Source organism: Nuphar pumila, chromosome 10 (assembly GCF_984573655.1).
Source record: "Nuphar pumila chromosome 10, dmNupPumi1.hap1.1, whole genome shotgun sequence".
NCBI classification, from domain to species: Eukaryota; Viridiplantae; Streptophyta; class Magnoliopsida; order Nymphaeales; family Nymphaeaceae; genus Nuphar; species Nuphar pumila.
This window is the reverse complement of record NC_143258.1, coordinates 2,545,850-2,572,811: the sequence shown is the minus strand read 5'-3', so window position 1 is coordinate 2,572,811 and position 26,962 is coordinate 2,545,850. Positions and strand designations below refer to the sequence as shown.

Sequence of the window (26,962 nt, the reverse complement as noted above, 5' to 3'; positions counted from 1 at the left end):
GAAAAAGGTAGCGATATATCATGTTAACATTGATAAAAAATTAAAGTGCGTCAAGATTTCAACAACGTCTGGGTGGTGTAGTCGGTTATCACGCTAGTTTCACACACTAGAGGTCCCCGGTTCGAACCCGGGCTCAGACATTACCGATAGTTATACTTTTTTCATTTTTTACACTCAGCAGCCAACAGTTTGCCGCTATTTCCAAAACTGAACTCCACTTTTCTGAACTTCTTGATATGATCCACTCGCTTTGCTCTGGTTATATATATATATATATATATATAAAGAGTAATGCTACCGTGCCCTTGAGAAAAATCATAACATTTATATTTTTTTGTTTTTAGTATATCCCAAAAACATACAAGGTAACAAGTAAGCATGAGCTTTGCTCATATATATTTATAAAAAAGAGTAATGCTATTGAGAAAAATCATAACATTTATACTTTTTTTTTATTTTTGACATATTCTAAAAACATAGAAGGTATAGTTTTGGTAAAAAGTTCGTCATGTTTGTTGGTAAGAACAAAACATTTACATTAAAAGAGTCTTAAACTTTTATAATTGAAAAAAATTTAATTATTTTTTTACAAAAATAAATAAATAAATGTGTTTAAAAGCATTTTATTGATTAAATAAACCGTTGTAAGAGTGGCTTCCACCCAAAAGTTTTAGAAACATTCATAGAAATAAACAATTTCAAGAGTATGGTCCGGGATTCATGTAATATTTATAGGATTCGGATATAGTTTTTTTATGATGGGTCGGATTGAACCGGATCCGGATCCGGTATTAGCATTTCAAACTAAGTTTGGGTCCCCAGCAAACCCGACCCGTTGACACACCTACGTCACACCAACGACCGTTCGCACCAGAGGCAGAGGGAGTGAAAGAGTGAAAGAGGCAAAAAGTGTTCTATAAAAAGGGGAAAAAGCAAAAAAAGTGAACGCAGAAAAAGCATGCACCAGATCAAGCCGGGATCAAACCAACGGGGAAGAAGCTAGAAAGCCGGAAAGAATCAAAATTCGAAGACAGGAAAATCAGCGGAAAAGAAAGCCGGGATCGAACCAACGGAAAAGAAGCTAAAAATCGCGTTATTCTGTTCGTCTTCTCTTCCGATCTCTGGTTTCGGTTCCGACGCTCATCGTCTTCCTCACGGGAAATCGATCGATCGATCGGGTAGATTTGCCGACGGGAGAGAGACAGAGAGATCGGGTATCAATCTAGGGTTAGTGTTTCTATCTGAGGATCGTTCGTTCTAGAGAGGGGGATGGATTGGGGGAACGTGACGTCGGAGGATCTGGTGGAGGCGCTGAGGGAGGTGAATTGGTCGTCGCCGCCCCGCCCGCTCACCGAGTTCTTCTCGAGATTCACGCTCCCAAGATCCTACGCCAAGTGGAACAGCCGCCTCAAATGCAACCTCTACTAGTACGCCCACCTCTCTCTCGACTTGATTTCTGATATAGTTATCGAGATGAGTTCTATATTGTTTTCGGTATGCGTTGCGGAAATTTCGGATGCATTTTTTGCAATTATGTGTTGATTTTTTTTTATGGGTTTCATTCCCGTAATTCAAATCGGCGTGAATTCGTAACGTTTTTCGGTTCTTAAGCCGTCTTTGATTTATGATACTGTTATCGAACTGAGTTGTATTTATCATTTCATGTATGTGTTACGGAAATTTTGGCTACATTAACTTGATTCTGTGTTTATTTTTGTTGTTTCTGATCGGTTTCGTATAACTGATTCAAAGCCGCCTGATTTCATAAGGTTTTGGTTGTTAATCCGTCTCGATTTCTCTTGCTGTTATCGAGCTGAGATGTATTGCGTTTTTTATACATATTACAGAAATTTCAACTGCATCAGCATGATTTTGTGTATATCTTTCGTTTTCCATCAGTTTTATTCAAGCTTACCAAACTAGGAAGTGGAGGCAGAGAAAGATACGAGAAGAGCATTTTAAAATTTATAGGAAGCGAGAAGCGAGGAATAGATTTGAAAGAGAAATGAGAACTGAACAGGAACGGTATGAGAATTGAATAGGAAGAGAAGTAAAACTAAAATATGAATGACTGTTCTTAATTTTTTATCTTTCGTTTTCGATCAGTTTTATTTCTGTTGAAGCTTGAGTTCCAATGCGTATTAGTGCAAACAAGGGGAAAGACTGATGTGTATTTGCTGAACATTGATAATTTGTCATCTTCGTTGTGTTTCTTGCTTCTCTAGATTTCATTTTCTGGATTCATATGTGACGAGGGCACTATGAAGTTGCATTTTACTGTGGGAATTGTCTAATTAGGAAGTGTGGAGTTGTAGCAGGGTAAATTCCTGTTATAAATGATTATGGATTTCTCTAAAATTGTGAATTGGCTTTATGCTTTTCGCTGTTAATTTTTATGTAGCGTGCATGGTAAGACATCCCATTTGCAACATTGCACCTTGTGTTTTTTTGTTCGGTTATTCCGTTGTTGGCTTTATGATTTGTTCAACTGATGCATGTTTTATGTGCAACAACAGTTCCTTTATTTATTGCTTTTTCTGGTTTTGATTACTTTCTGTGTTGTGATTTAGTCATGCATTGTGATTGAGCGGCTTCCAGGTTCTGATATTGTGTGCTTTTGCAGCTACAGGACTAACTACTTCATTATGATAACATTCATTCTTGGTAAGATGGTTAGAATATTTTCTCAAACTCGGTAATTTATGTGATTTATGATATGATATGAATTGCTACATACTCTTTTTTTTATGTTTTCTGTTTGACTGTAGGGTTGGGGTTTCTTAGAAAGCCGACTGCTCTTGTTGCTGCTATTTTTGCAGGCTTAGCTGTTGCCTTCTTGAATGATAGGTGATTTTTTGTTCTTCCATCTGTTTTGGCATTGCATCTTGGATGAGAACTGGCTGCTGTTGTTCTGGCATTTCTTCTTCATGTGTGTTGGTTTCAAGGGTTGATCCTGTCAATCCTTTTATGTTATATGAACTTTCCTTCTGTACACCTTCTAATTCTTTTATCCGAAATCTTTTTCGACGATTTCTCTTGAGAAAACCTAATGGCATATGGTGTCCACATTGCTTAGGATCAGTTCTTTTTCTACTTATCAGGCCGGATATTCAATCTATTGAAAGATATTTTTGTTCTGATGTTTAAAAGACAATTTCTCTTGAGCAAACCTAATTTCTTTGACATCTTCAGATATTGAGTTATGAAGCCTATGATTTACATTTATTGTGTGTGTTAATTGTTAAAATATGAAGGATACTCTTATTTTTGCTAGTTTCATTTAGTTTTGTGGCTAAGAATTCATTTAGGTGTTTGCTTTGTGAGCATCACTGAAGCATTAAATTTACAGCTTTGCAGTTAGTTTCAATGAAAAGGTGACAAGAACTGTGAGAAAATTCTCTCCACATTTGGCTGCAAAGTTGAGGCCGCCATTCACGTAAGCATTCAGCATCTGCTTTTGTAGATGAATCTTTATTTTGTTCTTGTTCAGAAGTGGGTTGTTCTGATGCCCAAACAAGGTCATGAACTGTTTTTTGCAGAAGGCCTGTTATCCGAGGACGTCCATCAGTGAAAAGAGAAATATATGTTTGTGGTCGTCCTCGTTGGCTATTTGTCTTGACTCTATCAGCTGGTATTTAAAACTATTTAATGTGATTTGGTTAGATAAAGGTTTAGTTCTTGGAGCAATTGCAAACTATAACTGCAATTGTTTCTTTTTGCATTAGAATAATGTATTATTTCTTTTTGCAGCAAGTAGTATCCTATGGTTTGTTTCTTGTGGTATTCTCACTGTGCTCTGGGCTTTTCTTATAGGCTTTCTAGGTAAGACCTTTTCATTCTAGGTTGCTGGACTGAATTGGCCCTTTCTTGTACAGTAATCTCTTAACTCTTTACATTTCAACAGCTACTTTTCTTCACGCAAGCTTCAGAACACCTAACTTGAAAGCTCGTTTGAATACATTCCGTGAAGAATTTCGAGCAGTATGGCGTAATTACAGTGAGCTGTAACTTGAAAGTAAGCACTGAGGGGTTTATATATCAAGGTGATCCAATCCTTAAACTGTATTCTTTTTCAAGAATTGGATGGTTAAAGGATTTGTTCTTACATTTACTCCGTGGTATTCATTATGAACTGCTATTTGATTTGTGTATATGTTATTTCATCCATGTGGCAGTGCTTCACACATTTTGGCTCTTTGAACGATACAACCACCCTTTCATCTTACATGAATGGTGGAAAATTGTAAATTCATCTGTGACTGTTTTTAACGTCATATCAAACATGCCACGTTCAAACTCAGGAGTGTAACTTTTAACGTCCCATAAGAATTTGATGAATTGGAATATGGAACTGGATCTGGATCAAAATGCAATCAAATTCTATCACGAAATACTAGATATGATACAATACTCAATCGTATCCAACAAATTTTACCAAACCTGGTTTCTGGTTGGTCTGATATCCAACCCAAACTCAGACCATTCACATTTCTATTTTCAGGTGACCTGGATGTCAGCTAAGCGGCATTTGATTTTAAGACAGATGATGCACCTAAATGATCAAAATCTAAAGTAGTTGGCTTTGCTTCGAGAGCTTCATACAGATTTTATAAACTAATACCTTTTAACATCTTCATGCTTGAGCAAGTGGTACACTTCAGATACCAAATAAATTATGATGACTAGCTTTGCATGCTATGCCAAGCTGATAAAGTGCTTTATTTTCTGACGAATTATGCTCTGGTTTGTTTCAAGTGAAAGCATCCATTTGCAAATCTAAGACCCCTAATTACTGTGTGCATATATTTTAATGTCTTCCTGAGAAACTCCTTGATGTATTTTGTCCTCCATCGAAATCATTAGCTTTATTATTACACTTTTTGACAACAGAGCTGGGCAGGTTGATAGTAGCAAGTTTGAGATACATTGTGATGATAGAATTAGAAAGGTAGATGTCACTGCCTTTTTTCAATCTTACATAGGGGTGTCTCTCTTGAAAGCTATGCACAAAAAAAGATAGACAATTTGAAGCATTCCATCTGTCCTAAGTAGGGAAAATTTAAAAGAAAAAAAACTCAGTTGTTCATATCACATGAGAAAACCTGCAGAGAGGGGTTTTGAGGTGAGTTAACCTGTAAATGAGCAAAAAGTAACTGAATGGCTCAGCTTAGGTGCGTATTGTATCCTGTGCATCTTGAAGTTCATTGATCTGTATCATCTTTTGATTGGTTTATTTAAAAAAAATTATGTTAGTAATGTTGATTAAGGGAAAATTTTGAATTATTCACGTCTCTTTCAGTTGGCTATGGTTACATACTTAATGGAGACATATCATTGCATGTTGGTGATTCAGGGGTTGCCTTCTGAATGCATGCCGAAGATAAAATATGGATTGGATAGAGTGGATAGCAGATTTTACCAGTCATGTCTAGCCAGAAAATTTGGAGCACTACTGAGGCATGTTTGACGACATCCCTCAGTTTCTAGCATACTGTAAGAAGAAAAAGGTAGTGGAAAACGGGAAACTGCATACCTAGCCCGTGGCTGAACACCCTTGGCATACAAGACAAAATCAGACATCAATATGTTATGTATCTTTAGTATGGAGAGGAGTGTAAAACAGTGTTTGGTGGTGTTCACAATAACACCTTGTTTTGTAGGGATTCGGTAGAGTCGAATTGTCTTGAGTCTCATGTTTTTAATCAGTCGTTCACTAGAAACGGTATTCTTGGGGTTCTCAGTCACCAAAATTTATAATATAACACATCCCACATTTTCTTTCTAAATCACTCTTTTCTGTTGTTTTGGTTTTGTTAATGTTTTTATATTCATTTCATTTTATTCCTTTTGCAGGTTCCTTAGGTTATGACAGTAAGGCGTGAATCTTCAGTAACGTACAGTGCTTGAGATGTGCTCAAAATGAACCACTACAGAAGGTGCTGAGGACTTTCAACTATGTACAGAGATGGTTCTGTAAGTCATGAACATGTCTTAGAGGGATAAAATTTAAATTCATTTAACTAACAAGCAACACGATTCATCACGCTTACATTTTTCTTGAAGTTGGCAATTATTAATGGAAGTGTTTACTATTTTGATTGATGATATGGTGATCTATCCAATACCTCTTCGTTTTCAGCCGCTGCCAGTAAGTACGTTCTCATAAATCTGTTAAGTTGTTGAGGTATAGTTTGTGGTGCTGGGTTAATCACCATCATTTGTCTTAAAAATGGATGGAGTGGAGTATTTCTTCTATTCAACAGTAAAAGGGAATGCGGTGTAATAAAACAGCTTAATCTTATCTGGTCATTATGGTTCATCTGTATTAACCATTGATTGCTATATGCTGCTTATGTAGTGGCGCTGTACAAAACTGTGATTGACTGTTAATTATGTCGTGATAAGGAACCTAACTCTTGCTGTTCATACAAAAGATAATCAGTCCCCATTATGTAGATAGCTCTTACTTTTCAGACACTCCAACCCTAACAGCGGAAGGCTGACTGTATGTGTTAGTGGAAGCTTGATTGCCCTTGCTGCGACTTCAATGCGTACAGGTCTTCTACTGATGTACAATTGCTTTCTTAATGCACATATGTTTTTCTCAAGTGATCTGCATTCTTCTTGCTTTCTGCTTATATGATGTTCTGCCGGCGTGCTTGTGAGACTACGCTTGTGTGCATCATTTTGCGACCTTGTGTTCGTCTTTGTGTGATTGTGGTAGTTTTCTTAGGCTCGTCAGGCTGACCTAGTTGAGGATCACCATGTGCCACACGGTGCTTTCAATAAGCTCGTGACAATTGGTGTCAGACCCTGTTTGAGAATTGGGAAGGGGAAAGATGTATCGGTATTGAAACCCTTGATGGTTGTTTTGATTCAACATGGAATCAGAAGAGAACTTCTTGGGAAGGCCCATAGGGGCAGGAAGAGGGACCAAGATAAAGTTATTGTGGTGACGGTGGAAGGGTCACACCTAGAGGAAATGGCTAACCCGTTAGAGGAACGGGTGATGAGAGCTGAGAAGAAGTTGGCAAAGTTATCGGTGGATATTTGAGTGAGTTATGGTGTCGTCGATAGGGCAAAATATGATTTGCTAAGCTGGAGGGTGAAATAAAGGCGGAGGTCGAAGAATTGAAAGTCACGATCCGAGGGTTGACGAACAAGTTGGGTACTCAAGAAACCGAGTTGCGTGAACTCTGAGAGAGATACAAAGTTTTAGAAAGATTGTTGGGGAATGAAATTGGTGGTATTGGTAACACTAAAAATTTTAGAAATGTTGGGAATGGCGGGAACACTTTGATAGTTTGACGCGAAAAACCTAAGTTGAAATCGGTAAAGCTGATGAAGTTCAAGGGAGGAAGGGAGGCAAGGGCTTTCAAGAACTGGATGTGGGATGTCATGCACTGCAACCAGGTATCTGATCGACGATGCTTTGGTATGGTGGAGAACGCAATATAAAGACATGAAAAGGGGAAGGCATGTGATCGAATTGTGCGATGATTTTAAGAGGGAAATGAGAGGATATTTCCTCCCACATAATGTTGAAGAAATAGCTTATGACAAGTTAATGGCTTTGAAGCATATGAGGACTATTCAATAATATGTTGCGGCCTACTCATCCTTGATACTCGATATTGAAGACATAGTCTAGAGGGACCATGTATACTTCTTCAATAAAGGATTGAAGTTCTAAGCCCATCAAGAGTTAACTAGGTTGAAGCCCACCAATTTGGCTAGTGCTTTGACTGCGGCAAAACAGATGGTTGAACACAACCCACGCAGAGGATCTCAAGTGAGGCCATTTCACAGGGATGATAAAGGCAATGAAGCAGGTGGCCAAGGTGGAAATCAACATCGAGCAACCCCTTGGGATAAAGGGATTCAAAATAATGCTCGACCATAGGGACTACAAGGGAACATATCGTCACCGCAAAACCAACATCAAAACAATCGAAACATTCAATGTCAGTACTGCAATGGAAATCACTTCGCCCATGAGTGCCCCACTCGAAACTCAGGGAATGCAGGGAACAAGGTCGCTAATGCCATTGAAGTTAATGATGAACCCACGGGAGAAGAAATCAAGATGGGGGGGCCTGCGGAGGGTGAACGTGTTAGATGGGTCTACCTCAACACCCACAATCAATAAAGAGTTAATGTACCTAGAGATGACCATCAATGGGAGAGCTACCCATGCAATGATCGACATGGGGGCAACACACAACTTCATCGCCCAGGATGAGGTAGAAAGGCTTGGCATGCGATGGGATAAGAAGACAAGTCACATGTAGGTGTTGAATTCTACCGCACAACCTATTCTGGGAGTATCTCAGGGCGTGATAATCAGGGTCGAGAAGTGGATTGGCAAAACCGACTTCCTGATTGTTTCATTGGATAATTTCAAGGTGATCCTAGGCATGGAGTTTTTACGAGCGAACAAAGTATTGTCGATGCCATATTTGAATGTTGTTAGCTTTATGGGTGAGGACTGAGGAGTCCATGTGCATGATCTCTGCATCGACATCGACATGGTCAAACACTAGCATAGTTTCCATTATGTAAATCAAGAGACACATCTAACACGGAGATCAAACATTTTTAGTGGTGGTGTAAGAGGAAGAAGAGGTAGAACCTCTTGAAAATATCCCATCGATAGACACATCTGTGTTGGAGGAGTTTCGAAAAGTCATGCCCCCAGAACTGCCAAGGAGATTACCACCACGATGAGAAGTTGATCATCAGATAAAATTGATGTTAGGAGCCAAACCACCTGCCATAGTACCATACAAAATGACCTCACCCAAGTTAGAAGAGCTTCATAAACAGCTTGATGATATGCTAGAAGTTGGAATCATTCGGTCATCAAAAGTGCCTTTTAGTGCTCTCGTGTTGTTTCAGACCAAGCATGATGGGTCCAAGCGTTTATGCATAGATTATAGGACACTCAACGTTGACTATAAAGAAGAAGTACCCTTTGCCCTTAATTGCCGATTTGTTCGATCAATTGGAGAAGGTACAAGTTTTTTTGAAATTAGGCATGAAGTCAGGGTTTTGGCAAGTTAGGATTGTGAAAGGAGATAGGATGAAGACAACCTGTGTCACGCGATATAGTACTTTCGAGTTCTTGGTAATGCCTTTCGGCTTGACTAATGCTCCTGTAAGCTTCTCAATTCTGATTAATCAGATCTTCTACCTGTATTTGTATTGATTTGTGGTCGTTTACTTGGATGACACTATCGTTTACAGTGATAGTTTGGAGGATCATGTGCGACATATATGTGTGGTGTTCCACACCTTGAAGGACAACAACTTGTATGTGAAATAGAAGAAGAGTTTGTTCGATCAGAAAGAGATCAACTTCTTGGGTCACATAGTTGAGGATGGTCGTTTAAGGATGAACCACCATAAAGTAGATGCCATTCAGGATTGGGAGACACCAACCAAGGTGCTCGAAGTCGCTCTTTCTTGGGGCTAGATAATTACTATCGTCAGTTTATTGTAGGATACTCGGCTATCGCAGCACCATTAACTGACCTATTAAAGAAGGATCATAAGTGAGAGTGGCAAGAAGAGTTCTAGAAGGCATTTGAGGTATTAAAGAGGGCCATAGAAAAAGAACCAGTACTATAATTGCTCGACCACATAAAGCCCTGGGTGTGTGTTGATGTAAGATGGGCATCTCATCTCCTACGAGAGTCAAAAATTAAACAATATCGAACGATGGTATACAATTCATGAAAGAGAGATGACCGTCTGCTTACGCACTTGGCGACACTATCTTTTGGGATCCTCGTTCATTGTTTATACAGACAACATCGCCATGAGCTACGTTCAGATGCAGAAAAAGCTCAGTCCTAAACAAGCTTGAAGGCAAGAGTTCTTGGTGGAGTTTAATATAATCGTAGAATACAAGCTTGGCAAAACCAATGTGGTGGAAGATGCCTTGAGTAGGAAGGCCGAGTTGGCAGCCTTAGGAAATATACCTAAATTGTTGAACCTTGAAGCGATCTCCTCAACAGAATTCATGAGGGTCTGCAAGAAGACCCCACGGCGCAATACCTTCTTTCTCTTGTGAGGGAAGGAAACCAAGATGGTTTTGACAACAAGATAGACCACTGGTGATAACTGGAAGCTGGGTATATGTACCCTAATGAGGATCCTTGCGACAAGAGGTATGGAAGGATTGCCATGATTCTTCACGGGTAGGGCACCCAAAACAAGAGTGAACTATGGTGTTGATCAAGTGAGTGTACTATTCGCTGCAAATGTGTAATGATGTAGACGGGTATGTGTGCACTTGTGTGATTTGTCAGCCAAAATAAGGTTATAAATCAAAAGCATGCAGGATTGCTGAAGCCATTTTTCATCTCGGGTCAGCCTTGGGGGAGCATATCAATGGATTTCATCGTGAGCCTACCGAAGATCGAGGGGTACAACTCTATATTCGTAGTTATCTATCGATTCTCTAAATATACAATGTTTTCACCTGCACCTATCACTTGCTCGGTCGAAAACACCTGACTATTTGTGAAACATATAGTAAAGTATTGGAGCATTATCAACAACTGTGATGGTCGTTCCATAGGTAAGTTTTAGAGAAAAGTTTTTCGATTACTAGGATCTGAACTGCACTTTTCTACTGGCTTCCATCCACAAACGAACGGTAAAGCTGAGTGCATTAACAATATGTTAGAAGAGTATCTACGACACTTCATCAACGCGAATCAGAAGAACTGAACTGAGATACTTGATATTTGCTAATTCTACTGCAATCTCTAGAGAAGTGAAGCCTCAAGTCACAACCCTTTCAATATCACGACCAAACAACAACTATAGACACCCCATTCTATAGTCGCCCAAGATCGAGGCAAGGTGCCCTTTGCCTACCAATTTGTTAAAAATGGGCACAATCAAACCAAATTGGCGATGGCATTTCTACATAATGCCGCCAAGCGAATAAATAAGTGGGCAGACCAGAATCATTGTCCCTCTGAATTTCGAGTAGGGGATAAGGTGTTAGTCAAGCTCAGTCCTAAACAAGCCCACAATAATGTTTTCGAGAACATTATTGTGGGCTCATTCGAAAGTATGATGGACCCTTCATCATCACCCAAATGATCGGCAACCTGGCGTACAAGTTAGATTTTCCCACTAGTTTCTAAGTCCATCCAATTTTCCATGTATGCAACCTGAAGCTCTTCAATGAAGATGAAAAAAATCTCAACCACAACATTCCTCAACGAGCACCCATCCCACAAAAAGCGCCTTCGTTAACACCAACCCTAGCCATTCGAGAAGTTGAGTTTATAATGGATCATGTCAACAACTATCTTGGAGGTGTGAAGAAATATCTCATGAAGTGAAAGAGATTACCTGAAAGCGATGCCGATTGGGAGATGCCATGCAACATCCATCAGTTTCAACAGCATGTTGAAGACTACTCACCAACAAATAGCATAGAGGACGGTGCCAACTTAGGCGGGGGAGCGTGTTACCCATGCCTTATGTAGCCAATTGAGCCTTCAGGGCTTGTAAATATGATGTAAAATCATGCTTTGTCCCTTCTTAAAATGATTCACATGTAGTGGGTGTTTCATTTCTTGCAGAGTCTTGAGTCAACTGTTGCGGCTGCTACCCACAACCCTAGGATTTATCCTGCGGTACATCTCAACAGTTTGAGAGGTATACAAAAAATATGGTTAACGGCTCAATCGAGTAGGTCAAAATTGGGCATAGTAAGTCATTCGAGTAGGGTTCTCGGTCCAGATCTAAAATGATCGGATCCAGGGCTTCTAGAGGGACTTAGGGTCATGTGTTGAGATTTGATATATATGCTAGAGGTCAGAGAAGTCAGGTTGGATTGTTGGAGATGTACGTTTTGCCAAAATGATAGGGTGCGGTTTTGATTTTTTAGATCTTGAATGTGGGTAGGATCTTAGCTAAGGCTGAGATCAATTTCAGAGGTTGTTTAGCAGGTCTAAGAAAGTCTTAAAGGGGTCTACATGTTCAGGTGTGGTTAGGGTACATGCAGGAGATTAGAAAAGGCAAAACAGCTCGTAGAACGAGATTGTATTGCTCTTTCAGGTGTGATCTTGGCCTAGGCAGCTTTAAGAAAAGTTAGTGATGGGTCCTAAGGTATGATAAGGGTTCAGGGAGTATATAAATACCTGAGACATGTTCGTAAGGAAGGCTGATCAATAGAGCCATGACTGACAGAGTTTTTACGTCATTTTTCAAAGTAGGGATCACTTCACAATGAAGATACGGGTACAAGAAGGGCTTGTGCCCTTAAAAGGGATGAAGGATCAGCCTAAGGAGGCTTGACCTCACGTGAATCTCAGAAAGAATTTGAAGAAATGTGAGGGAGGAGAGAGAGATGTTTAAAGAGAGGAAGATGTTTAGGAAATCAATTCAATCTTATTCAATAATTAAAAAGGGTTCTTCAGACCTTTATTTAAAGAATCCTAACTCAACAATAGAATTAAACTAATCCATACTATTAAATAATCCTATTGGAAAACAAGAATTAGACTAGAGATGATTCTAGAGTTCTACTTTTGTCATGACTCATACTCTAATTAAAAGTTTTAATTAAAATCAACTTAAGAATACCTAATTAGATTCTTCTTAATCATCTTTCTAAGAATCTTCTAGAGAAGTGAGAATGTCCCCACACTTCTTAATTAATGCCCTCTCATGTGGGCCCCATTGGGTGGCTCTCCTTGTTTCTAGCGTGGACAAAGTAGTGTTCTTTTTTTTCTGTATGAACATGTGTTAATTGACTTTTTCACATGTGAAGATGACATCTCAATTGTCGCATCACTCTTATTGATTCCACTAGGCCTGGACGACCTTCGTTGCCTTCAGGAAAAGGCATGTGGATACTGAAGCTCGGATCCGCACCATCTTCTAAAATTTGAGCCATAACACTGACTTAAAAACCTACTTGTATGCATTAGTGGAAGCTGTCCTCGCTGTGACTTTAATGTGTATTGGTCTTTTACTAATGCGCATGGACACTTGTTTTCTTAACGAGCATATGTTTTCTTCAAGTGATCTATGTTTTTGCTTTTTGCTTATGTGATGTTTTGTGTGCATGCTTGTGAGACTACATGCGCTCTTTAGGTGTGTTTGTCTTTGTGTGATTGCGATAGTTTCTTTAGGCTCGCCAGACTGACCTGGTAGGGAATCACCAGGTGCTTCGTGGTGCTTTCAATAAGCACCTGACATAATGGGATGCCATCAATTGAAACTGGGCCATGCATGATAATAGAGATTGTGAAAGCTACGTAGCACGTGTATGTTTGAAGGCTTAGTGAGATTCGTGTAATATAGCTGCTTGGTATATCGATTCATGATGATGAAAATCTATAGATTTACTTTCTCCTGCTGCTTTTTTTTTCATTGTGTAAAAACAAATGCAAGCATCAAAATGTTTTCAGTCCAGGGGAAAGACCAAATGGTTCTTTACTCAAGAAAAGCACAATACTTGTGAAAGGACTGGTCTGCTGGCACGTTTGGTTCATGGTGCTGAAGGTGCATTCCAAAGAGGGATGGATACAAATGGGGTCGGATCCAGGATGGAGGTTTTGCAATTTTTGGCTATTTCGCATCCGATTCCGATCCGAATCTCCATGTATTTTACCTGTTTCAGATCTGAACTGTTTGCATCCCTACACAGAACAGCGGCTTTGTTTGGTTCGTGAATTGCATGAAACAAGGAGCCCACATTCCTAAAAAATCAAGGGAAAGGCATTGCTGAGTGCCTGATCTTTGTAGATGAAACTCTGAACCAAAATAAGATTTCAATCCCACCAACCAAAACCGATGCTACAGGGACACACCATTTTGGCCGCGTCCCTGGTGACATACTGACAACGACTCGTTCGGCCATTATTTTGATTTTTCTAAATGGTATTTCTTACTTTGTAACAATTTTCCATTAAAATACATTTATGAATATTAAAATTCAAAAAATAAATTTTATTAAAAAATTAAAAACTGTTTCGAACATTCAAGTCGAACTTGCATCGTGAGTCAAGTGCCCTCGTATCCTCGTGTCTTTGTGACATGGACCAAAACAGTGGTGCAATCGATAACGATAACTCGAGTCTCAAATGCACTCCTAGGTTCACTGAAAATTTGAAATTTTAGCATCGTTGTCTTCTCTTTGGATTTCCCAAATGGGGCCTTTGGCAAAATGAAGGCTATAAGGGCAGGCTAAGTCTTGTGTATGGAGTTCTTTGACTGAGGAATGTCGAGCTAGAACCAAGCCAGAGGTGCATCTTTTCTCGGCATCATGATGAAAAACAAGTAAAAAGTAGGTAAATAGAAAATGATAGTGGCGAAGAGTGGATAGGTGGTGAGATGAGCCCTTGCAATGCACATCCCATACGCCCCAAACTTGTTTCACTGCAGGTTGTAACTGGACTAAACCTGTCATTCTTCTCTAAAGGACCAGTTGGGTAGGTGACAAGAGTAATGGGCAGCGGCAGCAAGGGTTAAGGAATGCCGAAGGTCTTCTTTTCAGCCATAGCAAGAGTGGTCTTCAGGTGAGATGAGTAAGACCAAGAGTTTTTATCTGCTGTACTGACACAGAGTGGACCCTTGATTCCTCTGGCCCTAATGCTATGGTGCAGGATCTGAACCCTTGGTCTGACGATGTGTAACCTGAAATGGACTCTTTAAGACCAAGAGCCCAGTCAAAGTGATCCACCTGTTTGTAGATCCAGTCTATCAACAAAGGGACAAAGGATGTGATGATTTAATCCTTCACCTCCCTAACTGGATTCGATGGGTCTATGCATTAGGCCTACCACGAAATCCAGATCTAGTTTCATCTCTTGTGAGACTATGTATAATGTTCTGAGAGAGAGAGAGTTAGTTCAGAGATTGAGAAACGCTATTATGTTGCTTTCATTATTGTTTTGCTTGAATTTCAATTCAATAGTTTGTGGTTTCTTCTAGTTTTGCAGCCACAGCTGAAACCTGCAACAAAATGATTCATAGTAGCTTGAGTTGATGCTTAAATTCATAGGAGAAAATTCGTATATCAGGAGAAAATTCACTTGTGTGAAGGATAAAAAGGTCTTTTTAAAGCAAAAAATTTGTGAATTTGAACATGGGGGAGTTTAAGAAATTACGATGCATTTCGAGAAAGACATCAATTTTGTCGTACAATAGTAATTTTTTGTATTTTTTATACCCATACCCGGGAATTTAGGTTTAGGCAGTACCCAATACAAACAACCCTAGTCTATCCACGCTACATTACCACCCAAACTGTATTTTAGTTAATGCAACAACACTTATACTAGGTATAAATATATGGGTAAATGAGGAGGAAATTAGGTATGGTTTTGAATTATATCAACTATAGCTATGACTTTAAGAAAAGGTTTGGTATGTTTTTGTGAACAACCCTTGTGAAAAGATGGCCCACAAAATGGCTTATTTTCCATTAATCAGAAGCAAAGGTGCTCACCTAATCTTAAATTAAAACCTGCGAGCTCTAACATATGAACTAGTATGAAAATAAGCGAAGGAATCTCAGAAATTTTTAAAGCAAATTAAAGTCGGCTTGTTCCTATCTTTTGGTTTTCATTAGATGTTAAATGACTACAGACAAATTGTTTGGTACTTTCTGCTGAACTTGGTCATGTGTATCTGTTTTCAATGATTTTTTTTTTCGCTTGCTCACAAGCTCACAAATGTGAAAATCACGGGCCTCTTTTGTCCACTGGAGAGTACACCAAGAGATGATATGTTAAGAGAGAGAGAGAGTGTGTGTTTTGGCTATTGCACTTTTGCCATCCAATAAAACACAGTATTACCATGTTGATCCAGGACTTCTTTAAGAGTCCTGACCCAAGTCCAGGTTAATTCCAAAGTTGATTACAGGGCTTGTTCCTATCTTTTGGTTTTCATTAGATGTTAAATGACTACAGACAAATTGTTTGGTACTTTCTGCTGAACTTGGTCATGTGTATCTGTTTTCAATCAATTTTTTTCCCTTGCTCACGAGCTCACAAGTGTGAAAATCACGTGCCTCTTTTGTCCACTAGAGAGTACACCAAGAGATGATATGTTAAGAGAGAGAGAGAGAGCCGAAAGAGGATCACTCATGAAGATCAACAAAATGTTGAACCCATGCACCGAACAAAATAGAAAAACAAAAGCAAAAGAAAAGAAAAAGAAACTGTAGCAACAAACAACAAAGCCAAGCTCAACCAAGATCCTCTGGATAAGAAGGAACCACCGATGAGTGAACGTTGTTCAGACGGAAGGAGAGGTCTCTAAGATGCATACGTAGAATCACATATACATCGACCAAGATTTTATGAACAAGATTATTAAGGATGACCGGAATTTGACGGAAAGTAGCATCATTGCGTGCCATCCAAACAAACCACCAAGTAGTAAGCAACCATGTCTTCCAGATCAGTCTCCACCACTTGCAACGTCTAATTTCAATAGGGCCTAGGAACAGATCAAGCGCAAAAGACTCCTCTTTGACAATTACGTTCGGAGATCTCCACGTGCTATTAAATAGGGCCACGAAGATTGGGCATGACCAGAATAAATGAAAAGTAGTCTCTTCAGCAGCTTGACACAGCACACACCAACTTGGAAACTGAAAGCCCAACTTCTTTTGCCATTGCACTTTTGCCATCCAATAAAACACAGTATTACCATGTTGATCCAGGACTTCTTTACGAGTCCTGACCCAAGTCCAGGTTAAATCCAAAGTTGATTACAGGGCTGCTAAAAGAGCTGAATGAGCTGAGCTTGATATGTTCAAGCTGGTGAGCCAAACCAAGTTCGATCTCATAATTAGCCCAAGTGAAATGAGCTCCAACTGGTCTGTATATAGAAAAAAGATACATTATTTTAGAGCCAAGAGAAATTGGATTATAAAAAAATGCATCTAAAATATATTTCTTACTACCTAATAAGCTTATGTGTGTCCGGCCAATCCCAGTACCTGTTGTTCATATTTACCTTGCCGAGCCTATTTTACGAGTTTGAACAAGCTCTTTATGAGCCGAGCCATGAGCAGCTCGGTTTGTTTTCCCTCTAGCAGTAAATGAGACTTGTGCACAATGGTCCTGAGCATAGATAGCCAAGTGGACTTAGTGGCTCCACTCTCTCTTGGCCATTGTCATCCAATCAAGCACAATACCAGTGTTGTGAGAGGCGTACGCCTCAGTACTTGAAGCGTACGCCTCACAGGCGAGGCACACGCTCAAGGTACTGAGGCGTTGTTGTGATGCGCTTAAAGTAAATATAAAAAGTTTCTAACCCAAATATGAGATTTCTGGGTTAGAAGCAGCCATGTTCACCATAATAATGATGAAATGTTTCACTAGTGCGAGGCGTTGAGTGTGATGCCACATATTTTTACGATATTTTAGATAATACCACTGATACTTGAGAGTCTCATGTTGTGAGAGGCGTACGCCTCAGGTACAGGTACTGAGGCGTACGCCTCAGAGGCAAAGCGCAGGCTCAACGCCTCAGTTCGCCTCATCACATTTAACAACCTTGCACAATACCATCATATCAATAGGGTTGGGGGGTGAGATGAGCCGTTCGTGGGCTCGATTGTGCTTAGCTGGAAAACAGTCAGTTTTGAATCATAAATAGACTTAGCAAGCCAAACATGAAGGATAAGTGTAAGTGGGCTCGTATAGACTCGTTAAGTAATAATAGATTTATTTATTACACAACCCAATGTGAAACAAATTATTGAAATATTTGGCTTGCAAGTAATAAGCTTAGAAATAAGATCTTTTTGCTTTCAGTTTTAGAAATACTGTAATTTTTGGTAAATGACCAGACACAAGCTCGAGTGATTAGGTACATAGTTCAACACTTAAACATTTGGCTTTTTGTTTCTTTAACAAGCCAGCTCAAGCTTGACTTGTTATCAGCTTGATCTTGGCTTGTGCTTGCCACAAGTGAGCCGAGCTTATACACCGCAAAATTGGTTCGGTTAGGTGTGTGTATCAGCGTATGTCATAGGGTTTTACTAATATTTCAATAAAAAATGTGATTTTAGGTTTTACTAATATTTCAATAAAAAATGTGATTTTTAAAACAAAAAACAGTACACGTTTCGAAGCAATAAAAACTCTCATAAGAAAATTTTCTAAAATAATTTTTTTTTCACTTGTTTTGGTAGCATGAGAAAAATAAAATGGAGAAACTTGAAAAAATGGGAGAGAGGATGAGGGGGTGTTGGTGCTTCTCGGGCCTGTTTTTTAATGGTGGTGGTGGTGATGGTGAAAAATCATTGTGAGGTGGTGGTGGAGCTTCTCTGAACCCATTTTTCAGGTTGTATGTAATGGTGGGTAGTGATTGATGGTGGGGAGAACAATTTTTTTGGGAGGTGGGGGGTGGTGGTGAAAAATCATGGTGGCCGTAGATCTTTTTCTATGCTATGTTTCAAGAAGTGGGTGATGGTGGATGGTAGTGGTGATGGATAGTGGAAAATCATCGCGGAAAGGATGGTTTTTCGAAAGGTGGGTGGTGGAGAATGGACTTCTCTATTTTTTTATTTTTTTTTGTAGAAAGCATTCCTTCATCTCTTTCTATAGAGTAATGTTTTCTATCAAAAAAAGTGTACTTTAAAAAAAAAACTCATTTAAAAAGATTAAAAAATATATCATTTTTCTTACATCTTTTCCACTTCCTAACGTGCCCTATCGGGCTTCTCTCCCAAAAAGGGAAAGCATGAGAAAACTAGATTTCCATCTATTTCTTCTCGCACATCTCCCACACTTTTTACTGGTCTTTTTTCTCGTTTCTTTCGTGTTTTCTTTTTTGTTTCACACGTTGCTTTCAAAATGAATCTCGCTTCATACCAAGGTTGTTAAATGTGATGAGGCGAAGCGAGGTGTTGAGCCTGCGCTTCGCCTCTGAGGCGTACGCCTCTCACAAGGAGCGGCGGAGGAGCAGTTGGCCGGCACGTGGCGGTAGATCCATCGGCATTTGGGGTTAGCACAGCCGGCGAATCGGGCGGAGGAGGAAGACTTGGGGATGAAGGAGGGGATTCTGAAGGTTGATGAGGGGTAATTTGGGCCTCATCACCTTGAGCGTGCGCCTCCCCTATGAGGGGTACGCCTCTCACAACACTGCTTCATACTTCATACTACTTTTTAACACTCCCTTCTCAGCTTTTGCATAGCCCATCATTTTTAGGATCCCTTGCTTCCCTGATAATGAAGATATAAAAAAAACTAAATTTTAATTGATTAAAATTTTAAAATTATGTGCTCTCGGGTCCCATTAAACTTTTTTTTCCAACTTGTGACTCCAACCGCATCCCTGTCCTGGGATCTGTGGGCTCGTGAAAAGACACGTTCAAACGCCGGCCCCGGCTCCGGCTCCGGCTCGAGCTCAAGTGGAGCTTGAATAGCATGTGTACAAACTCAGCTAATCGGCTTAGCTTGAGCCGAGTTAATTTTTGAATTTTTATTTTTATTTTTATTTTTCAATGAAAGCGTGAAGGATGGGATTCAAAACACCCACCAATCGCACAAACGTCAAATGCACTACCCACTTGGATGATTTTATCCAAAAAAAAAAAAAAAACTGTATACCTATTAACCGAGCTTAATCGAGCTCTAATAATTGATCAAGAGCTCTAATACTTAATCAAGCTCGAATCATTTTATATTTAACGAGCTTGAGCTTGTGTTGAAGCTCGGTTGTTTATTTACGCGGATGAGTCTGAGCTGAATTTAAACGAGCCGAGACCGAGTTAGCTCGGCTCGTTGTGCAGCCCTAGAGAAAAACCCCATCAATCTCTTCACTCCTGCTTCAGCTATGTGTGAGAGAGAGAGAGAGGCTGCGATGGATCCAACACGAGTCTTCGTTAAGGACGTCAAGCGCGTGATCGTGAAGGTAACATCCCCACCACCAATGTCCCCAAACCAACCAACCCTTCTCCTTTTTCTCCCTCTCCAATCCCCAAAACTTCTCTACCTGCATTCACCAATTTCTTTCTGACTAATCTGATACAATCTTATATGTAAGATAAAGAGTGATAACGCAATGCACAATTTTAGATTACTTATCATATTCTTCACGCTTGAGGGTGTTTAAGTGCACCAACTTATCCAGTTTTCGGGGTAAGTGGGTGCATCCAAACACTTCCTTCGAGTCGAATGTGCTGGAGGTTGGAAAAATCTGGAAGTTGATGCTACTGCAGCTTGTATAAACCCTCCTATTTTGTGAAATGTCGCGTTTATGGACGCGAATTTGGGTCAGGGAGTGTCTTGCTTAGTAAGTGGTTTGCAGGGAGTTTGGGGGACTTTTGTGCATTGTTGATGCATCTAGCTCATTCATCTAATAGATCCGACTCTTGTTAAAGTTGAAGTGGGGGTTGTCTGCTGAGAATTGCTTTATAAAAATTTCAGCAATGGGATGAAAACAGAGGATTCTTCTTTGAAGTGAACTATTATGGAAAACTTGATTGGTAGAGTTTTTTGGCTTACCTAAATGTATCACCCAATAAAATGATAATTTTCCTGATTTTTTTTGGAAGCTTTAGCCACCCAATAGATTATAATTTTCCTGATTTTTGAAAGCCTTTGGCTTCTTTAATTTAAGTTGAAACCTCCATTGTAAGGGGGGATTGACTTGTGTGTGTGTGTGCGCGCTTGTGCTTGTGCATGCATGTGAGTGTGTGCCTGTGCCTGTGCATGCATGTGAGTGTGTGCCTGTGCCTGTGCATGCATGTGGGTGTGTGAAACACTAACTAAACTGGGATTGTAGAGGGCCGTATCCCAACTACATGGGGTCGGATTTACGTGTTCCATTCATTCCTGCTGTATGTACTGTTTGCTTCAAAAGGGCATGTTATGGGCATACAACTTTAAAAGTTATATGGAGCTGGGATAAGCAGCACGCCAATCAACTTGCGGGCTTATTCAACATTTAAGAACCTAATAAAATAGTGTATTTTAATTTTCTGATATACCATAAGGGTGCGTTTGATTACCTCGGATTAGAGATCGTAGTTTTTTGAAGTAGAGATCCTCAGATCTCTAATCCGAGGTTCTCTAGGGATTTGGCCTAAAATGGGGATCTCGGAACCTCGGTTTTGAGTTCCTCTGTTTGTAAGGAGGTTGGATCAAGGCGCTCCTCAATCCACTAAGCCTCGGTTCTCCTCAGAGATCTGAGGTAATCAAACACATCCTAAAGGTCTGTTAATTATCATTATTGGTATAATTTTGTGTTTATTTCATGGTTACTGGAACTTCTTCCTATCTGGGGAAGTTCACTTCCCAAAAAGCCACTTCGGAAGGTGGAAGCTAAGTGCTTCTGAAACTTTGTTCCTTATTATGCGAAACGTGCTTCAAAGGACATCAAATTTTGAACTGAGAGCTGAACTTTCTCTAAAAGCCATTACATTTGCATAATCAATGAAATGCATCACCATAGTTGATCTGTTTTAATGAGATGAATACAATTTTTTAAACATACTCCATTAATTTTAAAAATGTGAATGTTTTGGTCTTTATCAAACTCAAAGGCTTTTTAGGTTATTCATTTAAGAAAATAAGACAAAGGTACAGACATTCAAAACTTTATTCTCATTATAAGAACATGCACATTTTACGTACTCTCTTTGCATATACTTCATAAGTGCGTTATGCTATTTCCATCCATTATTTGCTGCTTACTAGATGTTATGATATTTAATAAATAATGATTTTTTCTTAGATGCATTCAAATTGGATTTTGTATTTGCATTTAATATATGTACAATAAACTATTTTTATAATTGTACGATAAAAATAAGAAATTTATTTTAGGTTTGTCAAGCATTATATTAACATATACTTTGTGCTTTTAAAAGCAAAATTTAGTTAGTAAATCTTAGGTGATTCAGTAGTTGCATATAATGTAGAAACTTTTCTCTTTTTACTTGTGCACTGTAAAAAACTTCTTAATTCAATGTTTAAATGTTTCCTAATCACTTCTCACTTCCCACTTCACATGTACTTATAAAGTAAAATTCTTGCTTATTAAGGTCGGCACAGCTGTTGTTACGGGAGCAGATGGAAGATTGGCCCTTGGTCGACTGGGTGCTCTCTGTGAGCAGGTATATTTTACTTATCTATATTTTGTAGCATCTGTTTTGTTTCTAAAATAGAAAATAAATTGGATATATATAAGAGCTGAGAAACTTCATGACTTTATTGTCAATGAGTTGCCTTTGTTTCTAGATCAAGTTATATCAATGAAAATTAGTGGCATTATATCATTAGGAACTATGGTTTACAAAAGGACCTTATTGCTTAATTGTCATCCATTATTATTAGCAGTAGATTTGAATTGTGCAGAACCTTTTTGCAGGTTAAAGAACTAAATTCCCGAGGATATGAGGTCATATTGGTAACATCAGGTGCTATTGGGGTTGGGCGCCAGCGTCTTAGATATCGAAGACTAGTCAACAGCAGGTACTGTAACCATTGAGTTAGTTTTTCATGTACCATTGAGTTAGTTTTTCATGTACCATTGAATTATTTTGGGATGCTATCATGAATATTGCACTAAAAGTATCTTGTGTGGATGTCATCTAGAAAAATTGGGTATACAAGTTTGACATTGAACATTTATGGATTAATGAACAGAAAATTTAAAGAAGTTTAACCACTCAGAAAGATAAAAAGCAGAGGGCAATTTGAAATTATGGCTAAACAATAAATTTAGGAAAACTAGAGAAGTTGAAGAGGATTCCTAAAGGAGGCAAAGCACCTAGAACAAAATTTTCCATTACAAAGAAAAATGATTTTTTGGGAATTATGTTACTTTTTCATGAAATTATATAAACAAAGCACTATGCTGAAAGAGAAAAGGGAAGTTAATAAGTCATTATGCAATAGGCTGACCAGCGATCAGATATTTCCTTTTTCCATGTTAAGCTTTTACTATGGAAAGGAAAATGTACTGTTTACTGGTCTCTTGAGTGGTTTGGACCTTCCAGGGCTTCATAGTATGATCATGGTTGTTATGGTATAGTTCCCCACAAGTCATCCTTAAAATCTTGTTTTGTAGTTTGTATGTGTATCAGTGCCTGTTTGATGATGTTTTCCAACAAAATTTTGTTCTTTTTTCTTATAACTATAATAAAATGAAATTTCGGGCTGCATCTTCCTGTCTGATGGTTGAATGTCAAATTTTCTCCTTTTGCAGTTTTGCAGATCTTCAAAAACCACAGGTTGAGCTTGATGGAAAGGCATGTGCAGCTGTTGGACAAAGTGGGCTTATGGCTCTCTATGATGTTATGTTCACTCAGGTGAAAACATGTTAATGTTACTCTATGTTGTTTCTATTTATTCTTTCCTTTTTTTCATCTCTTGATCTGTTCTAGTGGCATTCTAATGTGATATATATTTGTTTGCACGCTTTCTTGGTTCCTGGAATTTAATCTTATGAACTATGTATGTGCAGCTAGATGTTACTTCCTCACAGTTGCTTGTGACTGACAATGATTTCAAAGATCCAGACTTCAGAATGCAACTTAGCCATACCGTGAACTCTTTGCTAGCTCTGAGAGTTATTCCAGTCTTCAATGAAAATGATGCAATAAGTACAAGGCAGGCTCCATATGAGGTAATCTTTTCTTTTTGTCTACAGAGATTTTTTCCCATAACTTTTTTGGCTGATTGGTCTTGGAAAGTATACTACTATTGTGTTCCATTTCTTGCATCTCGTGAACACATGCCGGTGTCCAAGATAATAGGAAAGCGAAGAAGTGTGGTGGAATATCCACATGGTAGGGAGAATTACTTTGTCACCTGATATTCACGTAAAGTTGTGAACACATTTAGCTATAACATGATAAGAAATTCCTCATCTTTGTTTACCTCATGCTGCATTCATCTTTGTATGTTTTCTTTTGCAGGATTCATCTGGAATCTTTTGGGACAATGATAGTTTAGCGGCTCTCTTGGCTTTAGAGTTAAAGGCTGACCTTCTTATTCTGCTAAGTGATGTTGAGGGCTTGTACAGTGGCCCTCCTAGTGATCCCAAGTCAAAGCTAATACATACGTACATAAAGGAAAAACATCAGGGGGAAATAACGTTTGGAGATAAGTCGAGGGTGGGAAGAGGGGGTATGACTGCTAAAGTAAAGGCTGCAGTTTATGCTGCTTCTGCTGGTACTCCAGTCATTATTGTAAGGTACGCCAAATCTTGCTAGATGTTTATGTGTTAATGTTTTTTTTATTACTTAAAGTAGCATAATCTGTCTTGAAAAAACCCATTATTTTCTTTCCTCAATATTTTGCTTTAATTTCTGAGTCCTAACTCAGTGACATATGCTTGTCATGGTAACTTCCTTTATCTTTTCTTTCTATTCATTATATGGCATTACCCATCAATAGTAAGATGATTGAGACATAAGTTTGCTTCAGTCTGCAGATGAAGAGGCTGATTTGACACTCAGGTTTCTTGTGTTATCTATGATTTTATCTGTTCATATGTATGTGTTGAAGATGTACTAGTGTTTAAGTTCAGATGTTTTTTCTTATTTTCTTTGTATTTTCAAATATTAGTATGTAAGAATGGCTTTGTATATATCCTTTTAGTGCCAAAGAAGAGTTGTATTATAGATGCCTGCTGTCATGGTAGTTTACCCCTTACTGCTTTGTATGTAGTATGGGAAGTTATGGCTTTTACAGTTTTACTAAATGTCAAGTTTGGCAGTTATGGTGGATTATCTCGTAGGCTATTAAGTAAAAGACGTTTAGTTCATTAGTTACAGTTAATCTTTCTGAAAGTTTAATTTATCTAAAGATTTTAAAATTATTAGGTGCAGGCATCCTTTTGAATTCTAATTTCCTTCTTCCATGTGTCTTGAAGTGGCTATACAGCTGACAACATCATAAAAGTACTTCAAGGAGAATGTGTGGGGACTCTCTTTCATCAGCATGCACATCTTTGGCTTCCAGATAAAAGTGTTAGTGCACGTGAGATGGCTGTTGCAGCAAGAGAATGTTCTAGACTTCTGCAGGTAATTTATGCACATATCTGAGACAATCACAACAGCTACCATGTTCATGTCTGTCACCTCATACTTGTTAACTTTAGTTTCTCATATATCACATCACTAGTTTGGCACCCTCTCACTTTTTATATTACAAAGTCACACAAGCCAGCCATGTTCATATGAAAGACAATATTTTGTATCATTAATGAAAAAAAAAAAACAAGTTTTGTGTAAAAAATTTTGTTGCAATTCTTTAGATCACATGGTTTGGATTGGAAGTTTTAGACATTGATGTATGAAACCTCTTTTTGGGGCACACCGTCACAGGCTTTGTCTTCACAAGATCGAAGAAAGATTTTGCTGGATATTGCTGATGCTCTGCAAGCAAATGAGGATTTGATACGAATTGAGAATGAAGCAGATGTTGCTGCTGCAAAACAAGCTGGATATGAGAAATCATTGGTTTCTCGGTTGATGCTAAAGCCAGGCAAGGTAAGGCAATCTAGTTATCTTGAAGTTTTACTTATCAATGATAAATATTTTTTTTTTGTTTTGGATGCTGCAATGATATTTGGTGCTTCTGAAGTTAAACTGTGATTGTCTCACATTGAATTTTCACAGCAGCTTTTAATAATGCCAAAGTATTTGGTTTGGCATTTGAAGGCACTTCTGCATTTATCGAGCATTGTTTCTTTTTTCTCTTTTTAAGGACTTAATGATTTGGTGCTTTCACAGATTTCAAGTTTGTCAAAATCAATTCGTGTACTTGCAGACATGGAAGATCCCATTGGTCGTGTTTTGAACAGAACAGAGGTAAGATGGTGGCACGTTAGAATAAGTTGTCTTGAGGATGGAAGTTTGAGATGGGAGCAGTAGAACCTATGTTCATGCAACCCTTCTTTGAATTCTCTGTAATTCTATTAGATTGTAGGTTTGCCCGTAAATTTCAACTATATTCTATAAAGATGTGAAACTTTATAGTAATATTATCTGGTGTGGGAGTAGACATTGGTCTGGGTACCTGGCCAGGATGGTGCACATGAATTTTGATAAGACCTGGTCTGGGGTGGGCAATGGGTCAGGCGGCCGGCCCGATATGCACCAGGCTTTGACCAATTTTTTGGACCCTGGGCCAGCCTGAACCGGGTCTAGGCCCGCCCTGTTTCCTAGCAGGCTGGACACGGGCTGCGTCTGCAGGCTGGCCTGGCCCAACTAGGCCCATGGGACAAATTTTTGGACCCTAGGCTGGCTTGTGTGGGGTTGACATGCCGGACTTGGCCTGGTCAATGGCCCAGTCAGCCCATCCAAACTGCAGACGAAGTTGACCAGTTGTCTCACCCCTGGGCCTGGGCCTGTCCTATCTTGAACAGCAAACCAAGCTGGGCTTCAGTCTCATTTTGAATGGAGCTTTTCCTGGATGAACAAACCTGACATGGTTACCACATACATTGGCCCGGGTCCTGGGCCTCAGCTTTACAAAATATCCAGGCTCAGCCGGAGTCTGATAAGAGCTGGCTTGGGCTGTTGGTAGGTCAGGCTTTCTCTCCCAGGGCCATTGGCCTCTAACGAGCCTGACCGGGGCCTGGTACGACTCTGTCCAATGTCCATTTGTTATTTACTGATTTTAGAAATGGCATTAGAATAATACTATTTTGCATTAATGGTTTATACTAGGGTTTCTCATTCCAATGTTCTGAGCTTTGGATCTTATGTTCAGCTTGCAGATAGTCTTATATTGGAGAAAACATCATGTCCCTTGGGTGTTCTTCTAATTATTTTTGAGTCCAGACCAGATGCATTAGTTCAGGTAAAAAGTTAGGCATCTAGAACCTGTTCAAATTTGAAGACTTCATTGAAGTATATATATATATATATATATATATATATATATATATATATATATATGTGTGTGTGTGTGTGTGGGGGGGGGGGGGGGGGGGTCATGTATATGGCATA

General features: G+C 39.1%; 2 protein-coding genes and 1 non-coding gene across 4 annotated transcripts in view; all 3 read left to right on the top strand.

Moving 5' to 3' along the window:
• Positions 1-66: 66 nt before the first annotated feature.
• Positions 67-140, top strand: TRNAV-CAC (transfer RNA valine (anticodon CAC)). The gene has a single exon. It is a non-coding gene; the product is annotated as a tRNA-Val (tRNA).
• Positions 141-943: 803 nt separating this feature from the next.
• LOC149823239 (PRA1 family protein A1-like) lies at positions 944-6,105 on the top strand. 2 transcript variants are annotated; one of them, XR_016435061.1, is made up of 9 exons: positions 958-1,427; positions 2,624-2,664; positions 2,769-2,847; positions 3,350-3,436; positions 3,540-3,631; positions 3,751-3,822; positions 3,905-4,043; positions 5,354-5,507; positions 5,854-6,105. XR_016435061.1 is itself a non-coding variant. In XM_090019996.1 (8 exons), exons 1-7 carry the CDS (start codon positions 1,270-1,272, stop codon positions 4,006-4,008), a joined length of 633 nt encoding a protein of 210 aa, XP_089876122.1. In that variant the 5' UTR covers positions 944-1,269; the 3' UTR covers positions 4,009-4,043; positions 5,854-6,105. The 2 variants fall into 2 exon arrangements, 1 of the variants encoding a protein (XP_089876122.1); XM_090019996.1 differs by lacking the exon at positions 5,354-5,507 and having other exon boundaries at positions 944-1,427.
• A 13,673-nt stretch (positions 6,106-19,778) lies between these two features.
• The window catches only part of LOC149823238 (delta-1-pyrroline-5-carboxylate synthase-like), a 32,871-nt gene continuing 25,687 nt past the window's right edge, over positions 19,779-26,962 (top strand). Inside the window, exons 1-10 of the mRNA XM_090018729.1 lie at positions 19,779-19,908; positions 22,043-22,114; positions 22,369-22,472; positions 23,209-23,311; positions 23,467-23,628; positions 23,921-24,198; positions 24,880-25,030; positions 25,334-25,498; positions 25,742-25,819; positions 26,724-26,813. Coding sequence (XP_089874855.1) covers positions 19,831-19,908; positions 22,043-22,114; positions 22,369-22,472; positions 23,209-23,311; positions 23,467-23,628; positions 23,921-24,198; positions 24,880-25,030; positions 25,334-25,498; positions 25,742-25,819; positions 26,724-26,813 — 1,281 coding nt within the window. The 5' untranslated portion in view covers positions 19,779-19,830. The remainder of the gene's footprint in view (positions 19,909-22,042; positions 22,115-22,368; positions 22,473-23,208; positions 23,312-23,466; positions 23,629-23,920; positions 24,199-24,879; positions 25,031-25,333; positions 25,499-25,741; positions 25,820-26,723; positions 26,814-26,962) is intronic.